The sequence below is a fragment of the Bos mutus genome, chromosome 4, assembly GCF_027580195.1.
Source record: "Bos mutus isolate GX-2022 chromosome 4, NWIPB_WYAK_1.1, whole genome shotgun sequence".
NCBI classification, from domain to species: domain Eukaryota; kingdom Metazoa; phylum Chordata; class Mammalia; order Artiodactyla; family Bovidae; genus Bos; species Bos mutus.
In genome coordinates, this window is record NC_091620.1 from 74,042,251 (window position 1) to 74,066,750 (window position 24,500).

Below are 24,500 nucleotides of genomic sequence, written 5' to 3' on the forward strand. Positions count from 1 at the left end.
AGGGCTTACTGACTAAACAACAACAAAAAAATGTCAGGGTATGCACACACTGAAAAAGTGCACAAAATATGCATTATTTTCTCAGTAAAACTAATCTGATAATTTCTAAAGTCTTCCCTAATTTGTTTTATCCGTTCAACTGACCAGTTTTTTTTTTTAACCCTTCAGTTTTATTTTAAATTATAGTTGCTGTGCTTCCCAGGTGGTGCAGTGGTGGAGAATCCACCTGCTAAAGCAGGAGACCCAGGAGACTCAGGTTCAGTCCCTGGATTGGGAAGGTCCCCTGGAGAAGGAAATGGCAACCCACTCCAGTATTCTTGCTTGGAGAATTCCATGGACAGAGGAGCCTGGGGGCCTGCAGTCCATGGGGTCCCAAGAGTCACACAACTGAGTGTGAAGGCACATAGTTACTGTACAATATTATATAACTTGTAGGTATATAGGATGGAGAAGGCAGTGGCAACCCACTCCAGTACTCTTGCCTGGATAATCCCATGGACGTAGGAGCCTGGTAGGCTGCAGTCCATGGAGTCGCTAAGAGTTGGACACGACTGAGTGACTTCACTTTCACTTTCACGCATTGGAGAAGGAAATGGAAATCCACTCCAGTGTTCTTTCCTGGAGAATCCCAGGGACAGGGGAGCCTGGTGGGCTGCTGTCTATGGGGTCGCACAGAGTCGGACACGACTGAAGCGACTTAGCAGCAGCAGCAGCCAGGTATATAGGATGTGATTCACAATTTTTGAAGGTTATAATCCATTTGTAGCTATTATAAAATATTGGCTATATTCCCCATGTTGTGAAATATATCTATACCTAATAGTTTGTACCCCTTAATTTCCTACCCCAATATTACCTGTCCTCCCTTCCCACTCTCCTCTTTTTACCCTGCAGTTTTAAAGCTAAAGTGATCAAATATTTGCTACAATCTCCAATGATTGACCAGCAGTTGTGAAGACTTGAAAATATAGAACTGAAGTCTTTTATCACCAGTCTTCTACTTTCTTTGTCTTTTAGGCAAGCCAGGACTCAGATCTTCATTATGTGTAATAAAACATACAGGATATTTTTTTCCTGTAGGGCTAATAATATTTCTAAGGCTAGTTGGATATGATGAGATCAATCTGATTTTAATTAATAAAGAAAATTTGAGTCACATCATCAAAATTCGCTATGCTGTGCTGTGCTTAGTTGCTCAATCATGTCTGATTCTGTGCAATCCTGTGGACTGTAGCCACCCAGGCTCCACTGTCCATGGGATTCTCCAGGAAAGAATACTGGATTGGGTTGCCATGTTCTCCTCCAGGGGATCTTCCCAACCCAGGGGATCAAACCTGGGTCTCCCTCATTGCAGGCGGATTCTTTACTGTCTGAGCCACCAGGAAAGCCCAAGAATACTGGAGTGGGTAGCCTATCTCTTCTCCAGGGGATCTTCCCAACCCAGGGATTGAACCAGGGTCTCCTGCATTGCAGGCAAATTCTTTACCAGCTAAGCTACCCGGGAAGCCCCAACATTGGCTGTAATAAGGATTAAAAGCTATTGGAGCACCATTGCTACATTATTTGTCTTTGTGTAATGAAGCAATGGGTGGGTAACCAAAGTAATGAAATAAAGATGTACAGTAAGGGATGCACTAATGGCAGTGCTGGTACAGGTCAGAAAGGAAATAGTTTTGTGAAAATGTAAGTATAATCAAATACTACATTTTCATAATGTTTAGACTTTGTAATTATATAGTCACAGCTACAAAAACCCACAACCCTCCCGATATGTCTTATTTCTGCTTATTTCTAACTCCTAGTCCCCATTATAAGCCATCAAAGAACTTGGCTTGAACACTCACATTTTACAGTGTTATACTTAGGAATGCAATTATCACATCAAAGGTGAACAGACTGTATGTTAAATTATAGAAGTTAATTATCGAGTACTATGTGCCAGATACCATCCTAAGAGCTGTACCTATGATAACTCATTTAATTCTCTCAATAATTCTAAAAATCAGTTGTTATTATGATCTCATTTTATAGGTGAGGAAATGGTTGCCTAAAGATTTCAAGTTGCCCAGGGTCACACAACTATTAAACAACAGAGGCAGGATTTGAAACAAGTCTGTCTAGCGCTGACCCTTATACTTGTAGTTACCCTTATACTATACTGCAGCCTCGGAGAAGGCAATGGCACCCCACTCCAGTACTCTTGCCTGGAAAATCCCATGGACGGAGGAGCCTGGTAGGCTGAAGTCCATGGGATCTCTAAGAGTCAGACACGACTGAGCGACTTCATTTCACTTTTCACTTTCATGCATTGGAGAAGGAAATGGCAACCCACTCCAGTGTCTGGAGAATCCCAGGGACGGGGGAGCCTAGTGGGCTGCCGTCTATGAGGTTGAACAGAGTCGGACACGACTGAAGCGACTTAGCAGTAGCAGCGGCATACTGCAGCCTACAGAGAGTATTTTAAAATGAAGTAGACGTGATATATGTATTTTAAATGTCACAGTTAGCTGCTGGTAGCATAGAAGATTTGAAGGTTTCCAAAGAGACTACTAAAGAGAGTAGTTGTATAAAACATGGTGGTGCTTTAGTTGCTAAGTTGTGTCCGACTTTTGCGACCCCATGTACTGTAGCCCACCAGGCTCCTTTATCTGTGGAATTCTCCAGGTAAGAATACTGGAGTGGGTTGCAATTTCCTTCTCCAGGGGATCTTCCCAACCCAGGAATCAAACCCAGGTCTCCTGCACTGCAGGAAGATTCTTTACCCACTGAGCTATGACTAGGTTGTAAATGAGCTAGAAACATCAGTGAAGTCATAACTAGAGATAAATGTAGAAATTTAACTGAAATCCTCCCTAAAGCCTTAAAGATGTGGCTTCCCCCAATCCCTTCCCTGGTGACTTGTTTTCCTGGAGTAGAACAACTGATTAGCATATTTATTTCTGTTGTTAATGCCAAGCTTGTTTGCCACCACTGGCTTTGCCTGGTTGGTGGCATTTAGTGCGGTGCTTGGCGGTTCTCTCCGGAGCTCTTAGACGTCAGCTGTAAATCACCTGCTCAACATCCCTGACTGCACACACCATACCTCCCACCTGGTGCCCTGGGCACAGGCATCCACACACTTTCCATATGTGGACAGAATTTTGCTCAGCATGGAGGGTGGGGTGAAAACACTGCAAATTAGAAGGTGAATTCGTAGTTCTCTGGGCAGGCCCTTATGTGTGTAAATTGTTCCTTGTAATTGGAAATGTGTTTGTAAATCCCTATACACCCAGGTGAGACTGTTATGCCCCTGTACATTGTTTGGAAAGGAAAAAACAATCTGCTAAAAGAGGCCAAATATATTTATGAAAACTGGAAAGTATGTGTGGGCTTTTTGCAACCACATTATTTCATGAAATTCAATTTCGATCTTTCATAGAGTACTTTATATTTCTTAAAAAAAATCCTGAAATCTATATTCAGTGATAGCTTGCTGCTGCTGCTGCTAAGTCACTTCAGTCATGCTTAGTTAGTGGTATTTCAATCTTTAGAAAGAGATCTTGATGTCACCTCTTGTGACATCTTTATAGGGAATCATATTATTGTAATCTAAGCTGAAAGTCTGCCTGGCTTTCAGGTTGGGTGGGGTGGTGATGTTTTAGGGGGTGGTAGTGAAGTTGCATTGTATTGACAAATAAACTTAAGATAGCTTTTACTAATAACTTTTGCTAAGTACAAATGATTTTTCCTATTTGATGTTCTTTAATGAAAAGTTTAATTGTCAAACTTTATCACTGAATTTATCACTGTAACTGTTTATATGTTCTTTTAGAGTTTCTTAGTCAGAGATTTTCAATATTAAAAAAAAACACATGTATGAAAATGGGGGTTACCTCTCTGTAAAGGTGCATGTTGATTTCAAAAGTCATGTGGACTCTTGCAGTTTCCACTTGAGAACCTAGAACTTTTTTCTACACATGTTTGTCAACATATTTATTTTATGACATAAATTCTTTCTCACCTTCCTGCTGTCCACACATCTGACTAATGTCCTGCATTGTTTTATGTGGTGTTACATTCTCTTATACTTTGTATTCTAGGCAAATTTGAATCGTAAAATCACTTTTTAGAAAATGAGTTATTTCTTTATGAAATGAAAGTGAAAGTCACTCAGTTGTGTCCAACTCTTTGCGACCCCCTGGACTATACAGTCCATGGAATTTTCCAGGCTAGAATACTGGAGTGGGTAGCCTTTCCCTTCTTCAGGGGATCTTTCCAACCCAGGGATCAAACCCAGGTCTCTCACATTGCAGGTGGATTCTTTACCAGCTGAGCCATCATTGCCTCTCAACCTAACTCTGAGTCACAGAAACATTTTTCTCTGAGTAAGAGCAGTGCAGCTCCTCATGATCTTCTTCATTTATTTGAGTTATGTTATGAAGTCCTAATCCCTGGTATCCCAGAAGATGACCTTATTTGGAAGTAAGATCACTGCACATATAATTAATTAAGATGAGATCATACTGGAGTAGGATGGGCTCTTAACTCAAAATGACTCATATTTTGAGTCATTAACTCAAAAATGACTATGTGACTCACAGAGACACAGGGAGAATGCCATGTGAAGGTAGATGATTGGAATGATGTAGCTGTAAGCCAAGGAGTGCCTTGGCCCATCAGAGGCTAGGAAAGAGCGTGAACAGACTTTCCCTGACAGTCCTTAGAAAGAACCAACGTGCTGACACCTTGATTTTTTGGGCTTCTTGCCTCCAGAACTGTAAGACAATAAATTTCTGTTGTTTTAAGCCAGCCAAGTTGTGATACTTTGTTATAGCAGCCCTAGGACACTAATACCAGATGTAAAGCAATGAATTCACATTAAAAACTGTTCTCCTGATACCAGAACTCCAACCCTTCTTGTGCCTTGCTGGGTCTCTCTTGCAGTAACTTTCTAGGCACTGTCCTTGACGGTCTTTGGTTTGTGCCTATCCATTCTATACACCACTACCATTTTAATGTTTCCTTCTGTGTGCACAAAATTCCAGTGACCACTCTTCATTGTGCCTGCAGCAATGCAAATTCTTGAGTGAGGCCTTTAAAGGCCTTCTTTTCTGGCCTCAATTGCCTTTCTAGCTCTTCTTACTCTCCACCCCCAAGGCCCCAATTTGCAACAACCCCCAACCAGAGAATTTTACTCCCCCTTTAAAACCAAGCTCAAAGCCTGCTGTCATTGTTTATTGATTCTGTCCCCAAAGCATTTGTTGTCCCTTTGGGCTCACAAAATAATGTAGATTTCTTTTATGATACTTAAAATAGTTTGCTTTGCATTACCAATATCTGTGCCTGAGTCTTCCATTGTATTAAGCCCTCAAGGAATCTTTAACTTCTGTTGGCAGAAATCTGGCATCCTCGGGGTAGATCATAATTCCATAGCAGACCAACTAGAAACACATTCTGCTGATTTCAGGTTTCTGGTGAGCTCCTCCTGACATGTTCCTCTTTTATTCTCTTGCTTGAAGAATACAGTAACAGACTCAAATCAAAGCCTTTTCTGCCCTTATTCCCATCACTGTTTGTATTTCCTTACCTACCACAGGAGGGTAAGTTAGAATCTGATGATTCTCTCATGACAGAAAGTCACAAAGGAGACAGTTTTTCACACTAAATCTCTTAATTTCCTCCCTGACCTAGTGAAGGCTCTAAACCAAATGTAGCAAAATTTTTCTTTTAATTGGATTCCTCTGTTAGTGAAAAAATTCCTCTGTTAGTAAAAATAATTAGTAAAAGATTATACATAGCATCCGGAGAAGGCAATGGCACCCCACTCCAATACTCTTGCCTGGAAAATCCCATGGATGGAGGAAGCTGGTAGGCTGCAGTCCATGGGGTCGCTAGGAGTCGGACATGACTGACCGACTTCACTTTCCCTTTTCACTTTCATACATTGGAGAAGAAAATGGCAACCCAGTGTTCTTGCCCGGAGAATCCCAGGGACGGGGGAGCCTGGTGGGCTGCCGTCTATGGGGTCGCACAGAGTCGGACACGACTGAAGTGACTTAGCATAGCATAGCATATACATAGCATGATGTATAATTATGTATTTGCCTGTTTATTTACTTTATAAATTCTATACTATACTTCTATACTTACCTACTTTGCATGCTATTGAACATATACATTGTATGTTAAAATATAAAAATTCTGATATTTCCTTACCACCTATGGCATTGAAACATGTATGATATCATGTATGAAACGAGTTGCCAGTCCAGGTTCGATGCACGATACTGGATGCTTGGGGCTAGTGCACTGGGATGACCCAGAGGGATGGTATGGGGAGGGAGGAGGGAGGAGGGTTCAGGATGGGGAACACATGTATACCTGTGGCAGATTCATTTTGATATTTGGCAAAACTAATACAATTGGTAAAGCTTAAAAATAAAATAAAATAAAATAACTGCATGCAAGAAAAAAAAATAGAGGTATATAAATGAATACCTTTAAAAAATGTTTAGATAGGTACCTTTTCAAATAGAAACTATAGATAAATAATTCCTAATTTATTGGAGAAGGAAATGGCAACTCACTCCAGTGTTCTTGCCTGGAGAATCCCAGGGACAGGGGAGCCTGGTGGGCTGCCGTCTATGGGGTCGCACAGAGTCGGACACGACTGAAGCAACTTAGTAGCAGCAGCAATCTAAAATTAAATTTTTTTTCTCTCAAAGACTACAAACGGGAAATGATATAAACTTTAATAGCAATTTAAGATACAATATATGGTTACAAATTCACATTAAAGATTATATATTTTACGTAAACCCTAAAAGAAGCCATAAAATGGAAACATAATCATTCAAATTGATGCTTGGAGTGATAGAATTTGCATATAAAGAAAAAACTTCAAAGGCTTCAAATAGGAATGATTCATTGTAAATAAATGAAAGTTACAGGGGAGAAAAAAATTATTTTACCTTTAACCAATAACTTGCTTCTTTAAAGACCTCTTTTGTGATCCTACAAATGAGTGTATATTCAAGTAACCCCAGTATCATATGTTTTAGTCAAACCAATATACTCTACTTAAATTTGAGTTAATATAATTTTTAAAATAACTGTATTTTATCTATTCTTTTCCTAATATATTTTGAATATGAAAAGAATTTTTAAATTTCTAAGACTACTTTGTAATCATTTAACCTCAAGGAATATGAAACACTCATTTTTCTGATGGAATATTCAAATTATTGCCTCAGTGGAGTGTGAATTTAACAAAATATAAATGGACTCAGTGTACCTCATATTTGAAAACAAATCTTATAATCTGTCTTTAAAAATGTAATGTATTGACATTTCTTTTATCTGATTTGAAATCGGATAATCTGAAAATATGATGAAATACATTTCATCATCAAAATTCTTTCATTCATTGTCAATGCTTTCTTATAGCATTGACAGTTGACATTGCTTTCTTATATAAACTGTCACTATACTGTATGCAAAATGCTTACCATATCATAATTTTTTATGTATTTAGCTATAATTTTTTATATTATGTTATTTAAACTATTAATGTATTAATTAATAATTCATTAATTCTATAAGAAAACAAAGACTAAAGGTTTGTTTATGAACCACATTTTCCAGAAAAATATATCTTTGTTTTGCAAGTCATTAGGGACATGGATAGATTTAGGGCTTCTAAAAAGGAGTTTTAATGATGTAGAAGCAGCCCACATTTATGGGCTAGGTTTTGTTCTATACATTTACATATGTTAACTATATAACCCAAGAAGCTGGGTAATACTGTTTGTTTTCAGTATTTCACATATAAGGAAACTGAAGCACAAAGGACATAGATATTATATGGCAGAACTGTGATGTGAACCCAGGCAGTTTGGTTCTGGAGTCCTTGCTCTTGACTACTACCATACAGCTTACATTCATCACAATTTCCCTTCAGCTGCTATAAAATAAACAGATTATTTTTCTTGATGACAGTAGGAAATGCTGTGGAAAAGAGGAAAACGGACTCTGAAGTTTGCTCATTTAGCAAACAACTATTGAGTGATGCTGTGCAAAATTAACGTAAGGCCCAATCACCTCTCTCAAGAAACTTAAAATCTAATAAAGGAAATAGAATTAAGTGAAGTTTGATAAGAATATATTAAAAGGATGTATTAATCAGAGAAATCCAGTATTGCTGAGGTAACAAATTAACCCCCAAGCTGCAGTTTAACTCAATAGTCTGATAGGAGCCGAAGACTTCAGAGTAGTTGTCCTCAATGCAGGGACTCGGCAATCTTAGGTATTTCCGAATTGTGGCTATACTATCACAATGTGTGACTTCCACTGCCATCAAGGAAAGGAAATAAAGGAACCTAAGGAACTCTGAGTGGCTGTTCTGTGCTTCAAGTAGGAAATAGTGCCCTGAAACTTCAAAGAAACTAAACGTGTTGGGGAGTATGTGACTATGTTGTTGTTTAGTTCCTCAGTTGTCAAACTCTTTGTAACACCATGGACTGCAGCACACCAGGCTTCTCTGTCCTTCACCATCTCCTGGAGTTTGCTCAAACTCATGTCCATTGAGTCAGTCATGCCATCGAACCATCTCATCCTCTGTAGTCCCCTTCTCTTCCTGCCCTCAATCCTTCCCCACATAGTGTCTTTTCCAATGAGTCAACTCTTTGCATCAGGTAACTAAAGCATTGGAGCCTCAGCTTCAGCATCAGTCCTTCCAATGAATATTCAGGGTTGATTTCCTTTAGGATTGACTGGTTTGATCCCTTTGCTATCCGAGGGATTCCCAAGAGTCTTCTCCAGCACCACAACTCAAAAACATCAATTCTTCAGCACCCAGGCTTTTTTATGGTCCAGCTCTCACATCTGTACATGACTACTGGAAAAACCATAGCTTTAACTATATAGACCTTTATCAGAAAAGTGATGTCTCTGCTTTTTATTATGCTGTCTGGGTTTGTCATAACGTTTCTTCCAAGGAGCAAGAGTCCTTTAATTTCATGGCTTTAATCACTGTCCACAGTGATTTTGGAGCCTAAGAAAATAAAGTCTGTCACTGTTTCTGTTGTTTACCCATCTATTTGCCATGAAGTGATGGAACCAGATGCCATGATCTTAGTTTTTTGAATGTTGAGTTTTAAGCCAGCTTTTTCACTCTCTTCTTTCATCTTTCACTAAATCAAGAGGTTCTTTAGTTTCTCTTCACTTGCTGCCATTAGGGTGGTGTCCTCTGCATATTTGAGGTTATTGATATTTCTCCCAGAAATCTTGATTCCAGCTTGAGCTTCATCCAGCCTGGCATTTTGCATGATGTACTCTGCATATAAGTTAAATAAGCAGGGTGACAATATACAGCCTTGATGTACTCCTTTCCCAATTTTGAACCAGTCCATAGTTTTATGTCTGGTTTTAACTGTTGCTTCTTGACATTCATACAGGTTTTTCAGGAAGCAATTAAGGCAGTCTGGCACTCCTCTCTGTTTGATAATTTTCCACAGTTTGTTCTGATCCACATAGTCAAGGCCCTCAATGTCGTTAATGAAGCAGAAGTAGATGTTTTCCAGGAATTTCCTTGCTTTTTCTATGATCCAACCATTTGCCTTGTTGCATTTCTTTTTCTTGGGGATGACTTTGGTCACCACCATCTGTACAGTGTTACAAACCTCCATCCGTAGTTCTTCATACACTCTATCAGATGTAATCCCTTGAATCTATTTATCACTTCCACTGTATAATCATAAGGGATTTGATTTAGGTCATACCTGAGTGGCCCAGTGGTTTTTCCTATGTTCTTTAAGTGTGAATTTTGCAATGAGGAGCTTTTGATCTGAGCCACAGTCAGTTGCTGATCTTATTTTTGATGACTGTATAGAGCTTCTCCATCTTCACCTGCAGAGAATATAATCCATCTGATTTCAGTATTGACTATCTGGTGATGTCCATGTGTAGAATTGTCCCTTGTGTTGTTGGAAAAGGGTGTTTGCTATGACCAGTGCATTCTCTTGACAAAACTGTTAGCTTTTGCCCTGCTTCATTTTGTACTCCAAGGCCAAACTTGCCTGTTACTCCAAGTATCTTTTGACTTCCTACTTTTTCATTCCAGTCCCTTGTGATGAAAAGGATGACTTTTTTTTGGTGTTAGTTTTAGAAGGTCTTGTAGGTCTTCATAGAACCATTCAGCTTCATCATCTTCAGTATTAGTGATTAGAGCATAGACTTTGTTTACTGTGATGTTGAATGGTTTGCTTTGGAAACGAACAGAGATCATTCTGTCATTTTTGAGACTGCACCCAAGTACTGCATTTCGGACTCTCTTGTACTATGAGGGCTACTCCATTTCTTGTAGGGATTCTTGCCCACAGTAGTAGATATTATGATCACGTGAATTAAATTTTCCCATTCCTGTCCATTTTAGTTCACTGATTCCTAAAATGTTGATATTCACTCTTGTCATCTCTTGTTTCACCACTTCCAATTTACCTTGATTCCAGGTTCCTATGCAATATATTGTTCTTTACAGCATCAGACTTTACTTTCACCACCAGACACATCCACAACTGGGCATTGTTTCTGCTTTGACTCAGACTCTTCTTTCCTCCTGGAGCTATTTCTCTGCTCTTCTCCAGTAGCATTTTGGATACTTTCTGACCTGAGGGGTTAATCTTTCAGTGTCATATCTTTTTGCCTTTTCATGCTGTTCATCGGGTTCACAAGGCAAGAATGCTGAAGTAGCTTGCCAATCCCTTCTCCAATGGACCACATTTTGTCAGAACTCTGCACCATGACCTGTCCATCTTGGGTGGCCCAACACAGCATGGCTCATAGTTTCATTGAATTAGACAAAGCTGTGATCCATGTGATCACATGGCTAGTTTTGGTTAGTTTTCTGTGATTGTGGTTTTTATTCTGTCTGCCTTCTGATGGATGCGAGGCTTGTGCAAGCTTCCTATTGGGAGGGACAGGCTGTGGGGAAAACTGGGTCTTGCTCTGGTGGGCAGGGCCATGCTCAGTAAATCTTTAATCCAATTTTCTGCTGATGGTTAGGGCTGTACTCCCTCCCTGTAGTTTGACCTGAGGCACCTCAGTGCTAGAGTTTGCAGTCTCTGTGGTAGGATGTAGGCTCCAGTGAGCAACAAATGCCCTGACCAAAAGGTATGTACAGTTAATTGGAACAGAAGAGAGTTGGACAAGAGTTAGTTAGGATTCTTTGGGAATTTGACTAGAAAGTAGCAGAAAACACCATGAAATCATAATAGAAGCTGGTGAAGGTAATTGAGAGACGTCAAACAAAAGGTTCTGGCCATCTCATAGGAAGAAGCTGTAGGTAGAGTCACTCCAGTACCACGGAGAGCTCCTGCCATTTAAATTACTGTATGATGTCAATTGTAGTGCCTTCCCTGGTAGCTCAGCTGGTAAAGAATCTGCCTGCAACGCAGGAGACTGCGGTTTGATTCCTGGGTTGGGAAGATCCCCTGGAGGAAGGGATAGGCTACCCACTCCAGTATTGATGGGCTTCCCTGGTGGCTCAGCTGGTAAAGAATTCACGTGCAATGCGGGAGACCTGGGTTGGGAAGATCACCTGGAGAAGGGAACAGCTGCCACTCCAGTATTCTGACCTGGAGAATTCCCTGGACATGTGTAGTCCATGAGGTTTTGAAGAGTCGGACATGACTGAGTGACTTTCACTTTATTCAACAACAGTTCATTCCATAAACATTTATTACATGTCTATCATAATTTTTTGTGTGTAAAAAATTCATAATGTAACAGTCTGATGGGGAAGACAGATAACTCCCTGTAATGCAATGAATAGTTCAATAACAGAACTATTCTCAGGGTAGTATGAGAACATGGAAATGTTCCTAACATTAAACTTGGTTACAGGAAGGAATTACACAGGAAAGTGTCATGGGGGAGATGATTTATGATCACATATGTATATTAAGTGAGAAGTAATCATTTAGCCAAGCCAGAGGAAGAAAGGGCACTTTAGGTCAAAGGTCAACAAACTTTTTTCTGTAAATGGCATGATGGTATTTTAGGCTTTTCAGGTTATCATAGTAGGTCTTTTTTGCATATTTTTTCACTTTTTTTTTTTTTTTACAAATTTTCATAATGCGAAACTATTCTGAGTTCAGTGGTTGTACAAAAACAGGCTATGGTTCAGATTTGACCAGTGGATCATAGTTTGCTGACCCTTTGTCTAGGCAGAAAGAACAGGAGTAAAGCCAGAGATAAGTACATACAACATATATATATTGTTTGGTTTTGATAGAATATGAAATTTGAGTAGGGATCATGATAAATAATCCCAGATCGAGAGATAGGTGACAGAATACCATGTTGGACTTAAGCCTATTTTTTCTTAAGTTTTGGTTAAACTTAAAGATTTAAATCAGTAGAATGATAAAATTAGATTGTGCTTTAGAAAGATACCTCTATTGAGAATTAACCTTAGGAGGTAAAACTGAACACAGAGACCAATTTGGGAGCTATTGGCACTGGTCAAAAAAGAGATAACAAAAGCCTGAAATAAAGGCATAGTGGAAAAGGGTAGGTAAGAGGGGACACAGTTGAAAAAATTTTGAGGTAACATCAGAAATACTTGATGATAGATTGACGTGACTCCAAGATGAGGTAAGTAGTATTTTTTTAGCTGAGATAATAAATATTATGCTGACTCATTGATGTTACTCCTTTAATGGGAACTTTGATAATCATTTGTTCCAGATTTACACCATCTGGAGTTAGAAACCAGAGGCACATCTTCTGTCTTGATGTAACTTTTGGGGAAATCTATTGGGCTTTGCAGGAAGGGTATGCGGAGCTTTTGTTCCTGTCCATCAAATAGACTGAGCAGTACTTTTCCTGTGGCAGAATGCCTGTTCAAGGTAAAGGATAAAGAACTCAATATATAGATTCATGGAAATAGTTCTAAAAGCTGTAGTCTTTCAGGACTATCAGTTATTTCAGCTATTTTTGGATCAAGAAATCCAAAACTTCATAGACTTTGAAATTGCCCTCTGAATGAAGGAGACATAAGTCATCTATGATTGCCCAACATTTTTATATAGTTTCCCATATTGTTAGTATCACCATCCCCGAATAGAATTTCCATAATCCCTAGGGTTAAGGCATGTAGCTTAGTTTCTACCAGTAGACCAACACTCATGAGACTTGAATATAGAAGTATGCAGGATGAAGTGGGGACCAAGTGTAGAGAAATCCAGATTCAGCCAAGTACAGCAATGAAAATGAGGGGAATATAGTTACGTACGGTGGCCACTGTAGTGCAATTAGTTTGGAAAGGCTTGGGCAGGCAACATGTAGAGATTATCATCTTGTTGTTCAGTCATTAAGTCAGGTCTGATTCTTTGTGGCCCCGTGAACTGCAGCACACCAGACTTCCTTGTCCTTCACTATTTCCTGGAGTTTGCTCAGATTCATGTCCATTGAGTCAGTGATGTTACCTAACCATCTCATCCTCTGCCATCCTCTTCTTTTGCCTTCAATCTTTCCCAGCATCAGGATCTTTTCCAGTGAATTTGCTCTCCACATTAGGTGGCCAAAGTATTGGAGCTTCAACTTCAGTATCAGTCCTTCTAATGAATATTCAGGGTTGATTTTTTTCATAGAATTGACTGGTTTGATCTCCTTGCAGTGCAAGGGACTCTCAAGAATTTCCTCCAACACCACAGTTAGAAAGCGTCAATTCTTCAGCACTCAACTTTCTTTATGGTCCAACTCTCACTGTATATGACTACTGGGAAAACCATAGCTTTGACTAGGCAGACCTTTTTTGGCAAAATGATGTCTTTGTTTGATAATATTCTGTCGAAGTTTGTCATAGCTTTTCTTCCAAGGACTAAGTGTCTTTTAATTTCATGGCTTCAGTCACTGTCTTCTGTGATTTTGGAGCTCAAGAAAACAAAATCTGTCACTGCTTCTACTTTTTACCCTTTTATTTGCCATGAAGTGATGGGACCAGATACCATGATCTTAGTTTTTTAAGTGTTGAGTTCCAAGCCAGCTTTTCACTTTCCTTTTTAACCCTCATCAAGAGGCGCTTTAGTTCCTCTTTACTTTCTGCCATTAGAGTGGTATCATCTGCATATCTGAGATTGTTGATATTTCTGCTGGCAGTCTTGATTCCAGCTTGTGATTCATCCATCCTGGCATTTTGCATGATGTACTCTGTATATAAGTTAAATAAGCAGGATGACAATATGCAGCCTTGTTATACTCCTTTCCCAATTTTGAACCAATCAGTTTTCATATGTCCGGTTCTATTTGATCTGCATACAGGTTTCTTAGGAGACAGGTAAGGTAGCCTGGTATTCCCATCTCTTTAAAAATTTTCCAGAGTTTGTTGTGACTCATGAGTCAAAGGCTTTAGTCTAGTCAATGAAGCAGAAGTAGATGTTTTTCTGGAACTCTCTTGCTTTCTCCATGATCCAATAAATGATGGCAACTTGGTCTCTGATTCCTCTACCTTTTCTAAACCCAGTTTGTTCATCTGGAATTTCTTAATTCAGGTACTTCTGAAGCATAGCTTACCGGATTTTGAGCATAACCTTGCTAGCATGTGAAATGAATGCAAGTGTATGATCATTTGAACATTCCTTGGCATTGCCCTTCTTTGGAATAGGAATGAAAAATGACCTTTTACAGTCCTGTGGCTACTGCTGAGTTTTCCAAATTTGCTGACATATTGAGTGCAGCACTTTAACAGCATTATCTTTTAAGATTTTAAATAGCTCAGCTGGAATTCCATCACCTTCACTGGCTTTTTTCGTAGTAATGCTTTCTAAGGAGCACTTGACTTCACGACTGAGCAACTTTTAAGAGGAGAGGCAGAGTATGCAATATTAGGAGGAAAGACATCAGAAATATACTCTGAAACAGTAGACCAGAGAGCTTCAATTAAAGACAGCACAGACTTTACATAGATCTTTGGAAAGGATGCTGCTCTGTTAAACTCAGTGTTTAGGCCACATAGACCTAAGTGTAACTAGATGACTTTTCCCCTTACGGAGCAATTTTGACGTGAAAATGTCTTACTCACAACAGTACCTAATTCAAGCACATGTCTCAGGTCAGTTCAATTCAGTCACTCAGTCGTGTCCGACTCTTTGCGACCCCATGAATTGCAGCACGCCAGGCCTCCCTGTCCATCACCAACTCCCGGAGTTCACTCAGACTCACGTCCATAGAGATGGTGATGCCATCCAGCCATCTCATCCTCTGTTGTCCCCTTCTCCTCCTGCCCCCAATCCCTCCCAGCATCAGAGTCTTTTCCAATGAGTCAGCTCTTCGCATGAGGTGGCCAAAGTAATGGAGTTTCAGCTTTAGCATCATTCCTTCCAAAGAACACCCAGGGCTGATCTCCTTTAGAATGGACTGGTTGGGTCTCCTTGCAGTTCAAGGGACTGTCAAGTGTCTTCTCTAACACCACAGTTTAAAAGCATCAATTCTTTGGCGCTCAGCTTTTTTCACAGTCCAACTTTCACATCCATACGTGACCACTGGAAAAACCATAGCCTTGACTAGATGGACCTTTGTTGGCAAAGTAATGTCTCTGCTTTTGAATATGCTATCTAGGTTGGTCATAACTTTCCTTCCAAGGAGTAAGTGTCTTTTAATTTCATGGCTGCAGTCACCATCTGCAGTGATTTTGGAGCCCAGAAAAATCAAGTCTGACACTGTTTCCACTGTTTCCTCATCTATTTCCCATGAAATGATGGGACCAGATGCCATGATCTTAGTTTTCTGAATGTTGAGCTTTAAGCCAACTTTTTCACTCTCCACTTTCACTTTCATCAAGAGGCTTTTGAGTTCCTCTTCACTTTCTGCCATAAGGGTGCTGTTATCTGCATATCCGAGGTTATTGATATTTCTCCCAGCAGTCTTGATTCCAGCTTGTGCTTTTTCCAGCCCAGCATTTCTCATGATGTACTCTGCATATAAGTTAAATAAGCAGGGTGACAATATACAGCCTTGACATACTCTTTTTCCTATTTGGAACCAGTCTGTTGTTCCATGTCCAGTTCTAACTGTTGCTTCCTGACCTGAATACAGATTTCTCAAGAGGCAGATCAGGTGGTCTGGTATTCCCATCTCTTTCAGAATTTTCCACAGTTTATTGTGATCCACACAGTCAAAGGCTTTGGCCTAGTCAATAAAGCAGAAATAGATGTTTTTCTGGAACTTCCTTGCTTTTTCGATGATCCAGCAGATGTTGGCAATTTGATCTCTGGTTTCTCTGCCTTTTATAACAAGAGGAAAAAAGTTATCCAATAACTATCTGGTGAGAATTTAATGTCTTTGAAGACAGAGAGGTAGAGGAGGAGGGGAGAGCATTTGAGTTTGTGCCTGGAGGAAGGCCCTCTATTCAGGTTCACTCTCAGATGATATATGTTTGATCTCTGGATTTAGAGTTCTCTTGGATCAGCACAGGGGTCTGTCCTAGAATTGAAGTACTGCCACTGAAGGACAGAAGGAGGGAAGAAGCCAGTGGACAGTGTGAGATAGCAGATGGATTTGTGTTCCAGTTCTGTTTGCTAGCTCTTTTATTGACATGTGTTTAAATGTTGGCAAGTTACTGAAATCCACTGGTTCTTGGTAATTCTCCTGTATCTTTTAAGTGGGAATGATAATAACAGCTAACACATATAGTACTGACTGTGTGTGTGTGCTCATTTAATCTTCGAGCCACCCTGGTATTATCATCTGCATTTTCCTGGAGAGAAAAGTGAGGAACAGAGTATTTGAGTAAGTGGCCCAAGATTCTGCAGTTCCTGATAGTGGAACAAAGGTCTGAACCCTGGCTGATTGTCTCCAGGGTCTGTGCTCTCAAACTTTCCCTTCTACTGCCTCTGTAGTAGTAGTAAGATAATAATATGGGTAAAACCCCTCACAGAGAGGGCATTTGATAAATGGTAGTGCTTGGAGAGGGATGGGGAGGGAGGGCAACAGCAGGAATTATCAACTTTGTAGTGAGTGAGGAAAGAATCAGGTTGACTTAGAATAAATTCTTTGAGCTTGGATTCTCATGCATTTTCTAACATATGCCCATAGAATATACACTTCCAGAATGATTTTTTTTTAAGATTTTAGTACTTTTTTGCTTCTACATTTAAATCTGAAACTGAATTGCCTTCAAATCAGTGCTTCAAAAGTTAAATACACCCATTGCATAAGTGTGAGTGTGGGCGCATATACTCTTCATTATCTTGTACCACTACTTGAAAGCTGTTCTTTTCACATCCATTTTCATCAGGCTGGTACTTCACAGATAAGCTGCAATGAGGATGTTTTCAGGAAGTTCAGTGATTACTTTTCAGCATATAAAATAATGTTTAGCTTTGCTGAGATATTTGTGTCCATTAACCTAGCAAAGAAGGCAAATAATAGACAAGACAGATTCTGTAAGTAAACATTTATTCATATTTGAATCAGATGAAAAGATTAAAGGGTGACATAAAGGAACTCTATAATTCATTTTCTCTCTTCACTTAAAATTTAAGACTAACTTTCCAGACTGCATTTTTAGAAGAGTCTACTTTTTTATTAACTGATGTAAGTTTTTAGATATCCTTTTTTTCTTTTTAAATTGTATTTATTATGGAGGATAATTGCTTTATAGTGTTGTGTTGATTAGATATCCCTTTTAAACAAAGAGCCAATGATGAAAATAAAACGGAACAAAGCATCTTAAATATATGTTTTTTCTTACACTTTTTATATAGATACAAGTTAATATATTTACTAAGCTTCCTGACAAAATATTCTACCATACTTTCTGAAGTGTTTGAAACAGTAAAATACTTATTTTAAAATTTTGTCATTTTTATGTATGAAGGTTACATTTATCACAAATCAAAAACCTCTAATCTTAATGTACTTTCCCTTTATTTCGTGATATCCCCTCCCCAGATGCCTTATTTCTTGAATTCCACAAAAAGCCAGGACATGCTTCTACCCACTTTAACAATAACCGTGGCAAATAACAGGCTCAACACATTGGAGTAATCCACATCTTTAATCTATAACATACATCCAACATGAATGTGTAATTTTCCTACTACCTTGGTTATTTTTTGGTAATAAAGTCTTCAGAGTATTTCTTGGAAGTGAATAGCCTACATTTTTATGAGTATATGTACATTTTATTTTCAAGATGGAGGAATCATAGAGATTCTAGTTAAAGCTCTGAAGACCCAAGGTATGCACATTAAAAGCATAGAAGAGTATTCCTGAGGGAAAATGGAGTTCATACAAGGTTTAGTCATAAACTTAAAATAACTGAAGACATGTCAAGGAAAAATGACATCCTGGAAGGCATAGAAATCTGTATCACTGTCTTAAAAGGTATCATGGAAGCATCTTGAGAACAATTAAAGACATTGTGAGCCTAATCTTGCAGAAGTGTAATGTGGATAAAGGAAATTCTTACATGGATTCCTATCCTTTAACCACAACTTTGAGAAAACAGGTGCTAGATATTCTAAACTAGATATCCAGTGGTTTGAAGAACTTAATGAATTAAAAACATTCATACTTTGTCAAATGAATAGTTGTTTTATAAACTTATATTGATTATTTCTTGATACGGAAGTCATAACTATGTGAATATTCCTATGTGTGTCCATGATAAGGAAAATATATCTGTAATATCAGTGCCTTAAAATCTGTCAAGACAGTTATCAATCTCATAGAGACTCACAGTTTGAAAGATATACTTTACTTTTTTGTCCAAAGTTAGACCAAGAGAGCCATACTTCCCAAGAGAGCCATACTTCCTAAATTGCTTTCTTTCTCTCATGGTCCAATTCTCTTGCAAAAGAATTCCACAGAAAACAATTTTGTATGAAAGTTTGCACATAGCCACAACAATGAAAATAAAACATTATTTGTAACGACATAATACACATATATATTTTATGTGTATATACCTCCCTGAGATTCACAGTGTAATTAAATTCTTTTATCATATATCTGATTTTCTCTTTTTCAAGTAATTTTAAAATTCAATGTATATATCCTATTATCCAGCATGCAGCAGAGGAAAACACCATCATACCTTTAAATTCATTATCAAATTCAAATTAAAGTTACCCAAGAGTAGGCTTCCAAATCACATTTATTACTTAGATGATATATGTCTTTCATGACATGAAAGCCATTAAAAAGATCACTATGGCGGATGCAGTAAATTGTGTTTCACAGAACGCTGCAAGCTGACATTGACTTCTCTCCTTCTCCTGGATCTCATTATGTGCCTACCTCTGCCTGTTATATCTGCCTTTGTGAGCTGTCCTCCTATTTTTCTTCTGTTCATTTAAATTGTACCCAGAGAGCTAAGGAACTGAAAGGAGTCTTAGTGATCATGGATCAGCAGTTTATAGTCACTGGAACTGAAGCTTGAGAGGGAGCACCCTGACCAAGGTCATGCAGCAGCGGTGACAGAGCTAAGGGTACAGTCTTGTGCTTATCCTCTGCTGCCTCATGTGTATAAACAAATATGGGAAATCTTAGCTTTTCCCTCAAAATTCAACTCTTCAACAGAGCCATTTCTTTTTACTTTTTCTATCATGGTTTACTACAAGATATTGAGTACAGTTCCCCATGCTCTGCAATAGGACCTTGTTGTTAACAGTCATTTCTGACTGTGCAGCAAGGATTCTGGTTTGCATCCAGGCTGTACTACCATTGCTATATAAACTATAGTCGAGTTTTTACCTCCATTATCTTATTTTCCTAATGGGTAAAATGGAGAAAATAACAGCTCTTACTGCGTAGGATTGTTTAAAAGCCTTAAACAAGTTCATTAACTGCTTAGAACAGTGTCAGGCCATAGTAAGTGCTCAAGAAGCATTAGTTGTTCTTATAGTTGTCCACATTAATCACTCTTTCTCTTCTGTTTTGTGTTTTTCACAAATAGCACCCAGTTAGTGCTTGCTTATTTTCTAGTTGTTTTATTTAGAATATTAGTTTATTCTAGTTCTCTCTTCTCACCTGAAGTCATTTCAAGGTCGGGACAATGTCCTCCTGTATTTCTTCTTTGTAGCTAAATATGGTCTAACCCAACATTTGATGCAACACAGGGATTCTGTAAATATTATTTTCTTTGCTGACTCACTCAGAATGTCTGGGAACTGGTATTTATTCTATCTCTTCAGGTGATTCTGCTGTGTAGCCAAGTTGGAGAACTGCTGTGCTGGATGGTTGGATTGCAAGAATGTTATCCTATGGAGTATTTACCCACGGCAGGGCATGAGGCAATTGCAATTCTATATCTACCTTATAAAATTCTTTCAAATAATATGCAGTCTAGACATTGACTCACTTTCTCAGAGGAGCTTTGAGGAGTGAGGAGGTATTTGAATATGAATCCTGTTACCAAGGTTCTGAGACCCTGAAACCTTATTTTGTTTGATTCATTTCCCTTCCCACATAATTGCAGCTGTAACTTTTGCTTTTCCTTTCTGGCCAAGCTGACTCTTGCAGATGTGTCATTTCCCATACACTGGATCCCTGCTTTATGCCTGACCAGAGAGGCATGGCAATTCCTTAGACACAGCTACTGAGTCTCCTTCAGCACTCTATGATTTCCCTGGAAGTCTGACATCTTCTCTAACCTTGTGGTTTCTCTGACTTGGTGACTTTCATCCTTTTGTTGCAAGATACAGCTTAAATTTATATATAAATTTACATTTATATATGTATATATATAAATGTAAATATATATATTCAATATGTATAAATATACATACATATATATATATATAAATTTACATTTATATATACATATATGTATATTTAAATTACATGTATAATGTAAATTTATATATGTATATATAAATGTAAATATATATTCAATATATAAAAATATATATTCAAATATATACATATATAAATATATATATGTATATATATGAATGAGAAAAAAGAGCATTATTAGAATATGTCAAAATATATACTATTTCTTTGGCCAGTATGACCTATTCTGAACAACTTGCTATTCTAGAAGATTCTGTTTCATTAGTTGATATAACATATATATAATTTATATTGTCTTTTATTCTTATAGTATTTGTTTTATATTTAGAAAATATTTCTTGAGTATCTGAAGTGTGTCATACATTGTGATAGTTGCTTGAAATACAAAGATTAAAGACATAGTCCCTCATAGACTCTCTGTAGAGGTAGTCAAGAGTATGATGGAGTGATGTATGGACTGTTGTGATGGCATGTAGGTAGGGCACCTGTTCAAACATGGAAGTACTGTACCAGATGCTTCCATATGTATTGGGTAATTTAATTCTCCAAATAACTTTAGGATGGAGTAGACATGGTGTTTTCATTTTATAGACTAGAAAACTATCTCAGAGAGAAGCCATTTACCCAAGTTCACAAAGCCAATTTTATTAAATTTTCGACTGTCTACTCATGGCAATGTTTTTTATTTATAAACTTTATTTTTAGAGCAGCTTTAGGTCACAGGAAAATTGAGTAAAAGGTACATAGATTTTCCATACACCACCCTCCTCCAACCTTCTGGCTGTCTTGCACCGCAGTGGTATCTTTGTTATAACAGGTCAACCTGCACTGACCCATCATTGTCACTCAAAGTCCATACTTTACACTAGGTTTCATTTTTGGTGTCGTGTATTCACCATTGTATTATTATATGGAATAGTTTCACTGGCCTAAATTTCTCTGTGCTCTGCTTATGCATATCTCCCATCTTCCCTCCCAACCCCTAGCAACCACATTCTCTGTAATTTTGCCTTTTCCAAAATGTCACATGGTTGGAATCATACAGCATGTAGTTCTTTCATATTGGCTTTTTTCATTTAATAATATTTACTTTTTTATTTGAGAAGGGCCTGGCAATGCACTCCAGTATTCTTGCCTGGAGAATCCCATGGATAGAGGAACCTGGCGGGCTATAGTCCATAGGATTGCAAAGAGTTGGACACAACTGAAGTGACTTAGCACAGCACAGGACAGCACAACACTTATTCATGTTTTTTCATGGCTTGATAGCTCATTTCCTTTCAGCTCTGAATAATATTCTGTTGTTTGTATGTATCACACTTTATTTACCCATTCACTTACTAAAGGATGTCTTGGTTGCTTCCCAGTTTTGACAGTTATGAATAAAACTGCTATATACATCCATGTGCAGGTTTCTGAGTGGACATCAATTTCCAGTGTATTTGGGTGAATACCAAGGAGTGTGCTTTCTGGATTATATGGTTAGAGTATGTCTATATTTGTAAGAAAATGCCAAACTGTGTCTATATTTATAAGAAAATGCCAAATTCCAAAGTGGCTATACCATTTTGTATTCTCACTGGCAATGAATAACATGTATACCTGTAGCGGATTCATTTTGATATTTGGCAAAACTAATACAATTATGTAAAGTTTAAAAATAAAATAAAAAAAACTTAAAGATCCTCAATAAATATTTACTAAATAAATAAATACCAAATAAGAACAAGGATTATTGTAATCTGAAGATTTTTCTCTTTCTTAAAGGAATTTTGTCACTTTAATAAATATCCTAATTATGTAAAAAAAAAAAAAAAAAGAATTCCTATAGCTCCATATCCTCACTAGCATTTAGGACTGTCATTATTTTGGACTTTGGTCAAATACTAGGTGTGTAGTAGCATCTCATTGTCTTAATTTGTAATTCTCTAATGACATATGATATTGAATATCTTTTCATATGCCTACCTGCCATCTGTATAACTTGTTTGCCTGTTTTTAAAAATCAAGTTCATTTTCTTAGTGTTGAGTTACCTATTAATATTTTATATCTGAGGTAAACATGAGAAGATCATTTTATTACAAAGGAGAAAAAGCATCTCCTGACAATTCAGCTGGGAGCTGACCTGGTACTCAGCTATGCCATGATGATCTCGTGTTGAAAATGAGCAGTTTCATAGGTTATCTACTCTGAGACAGAGTAGATGTGGTTTGAGACAAAAATAAGACTACTTTTTAATCATGCCTGAACATACACAAAAGTAAGAACACAGTACAAACCAAAAGCATGACCAACATTCCCTCGCCATGCTAATGTGATCGCTGCTGCTGTTATCAACCTCAACTGCAGCTCTTCTCTATTCCTCATGTCTCATAGATAAAAATTAAGATACTCAGTGATAAAATTGCTCCTACTTTCTGATAGTACCAAGATTGGAATCAAAACCGCCTTTCCCTGGAACCTCCCCAACAAGACTGAGGGGGTTCCCAGGATGCAGGACTTTCAGTACTATAATCAGGAAATAATCTAACACAAACCCAAATATTTTAACAAGCTCCTGCTAACATCCTCCTACTGAGATACCTCCAGATTCTCAGTAGTATTTGGTGACCCTTGCTGCAAACACTTCCAATAAGTCCGACCTTGTTTCACTTGCAGGTGTGGTCCTGGTGGTCTTTGGTGATGGGGAAAGACCAATCAACAAAATCAAAATTAAGCAAATATTATAACAATTAATTTAGTAGATTGCTCCTTAACAATAATGTTTTAAAGGATTAATTTCCTTCTGACAATAGAAAATAGAAAACCGCACAACTTAATAGGGAAGCCAGACAGCATGTTGAATGTTAACATAAAAAAAAAAAAAAATAGAAAATATTGTTATGCCATCATATGAAGGACTTTGTTTTGTTGTTTTTATAACAACACCCTTTCCTTTCTGTTTGTCAGGTATCATGTCTGACCACCAATTTGGTAACCAGTTTATGTGCAGTGTAGTAGCCTCTCATGTGAGTCATCTGCCCACAACCAACCTCAGCTTCGTCTGGATTGCTCCACCTGCTGGTACAGGCTGTGTGAATTTCATGTAAGTACTCAAAGTGTCTGTGACTGGTACAGAAGGCAAATATATTATCAAACCAAACTTGGATCTACCCGCCTGTGTACAGTAAAATCAATCAATGGACAGCATCTTGTGGTGAAAGGAAGTACAATGTTTATCACAAGGCACCAAGGAAGGAGTCCATGTGGCTAGTGCTCAAGAGATTTGAACTCCCCAGTGATTAGGTTTTTAAAGACAGGATGAGGGAGAAGGTTGCAGGGTGTGTGATCAGTTCATAGACATTCTTTCAATTGGTTGATGGTAAGGCAATCAGAAGTCAGTATAATCAACCTTCTGGTTCCAACCAGTCTGGAGTCAAGATGCCTGTGGCAGCATACAGTTAACTTCTACCTGGTAGGGGTTTCAATATCTGCAAAGTAGCTCAAAATATTACCTGAAGCTCTTGAGGAGGAACTCAAGGTCCTTGAATTTGTTTAATAGCTAAACTATTATTATTTTTCTTGCTTGACTGTTTTCCTTTGTTTCTGCATTTTCTTCTCTGATTAAATTTATGCTTTGGCACTTTGGGGAAGGCCTGGGAGGCTAAAGTTTTTCTACAAGTAATAGACAGGCATGCATAGGCTTCTCTAGTAGCTCAAATGGTAAAGTGTCTGCCTGCAA

At 38.2% G+C, this 24,500-nt stretch overlaps 1 protein-coding gene across 1 annotated transcript in view; it reads left to right on the top strand.

Moving 5' to 3' along the window:
* Window positions 1-24,500, top strand: part of RELN (reelin) — a 549,751-nt gene that overhangs the window by 131,089 nt on the left and 394,162 nt on the right. Inside the window, exon 3 of the mRNA XM_070369659.1 lies at window positions 23,729-23,864. Within this exon, the coding sequence (XP_070225760.1) occupies window positions 23,729-23,864 (136 nt within the window). The remainder of the gene's footprint in view (window positions 1-23,728; window positions 23,865-24,500) is intronic.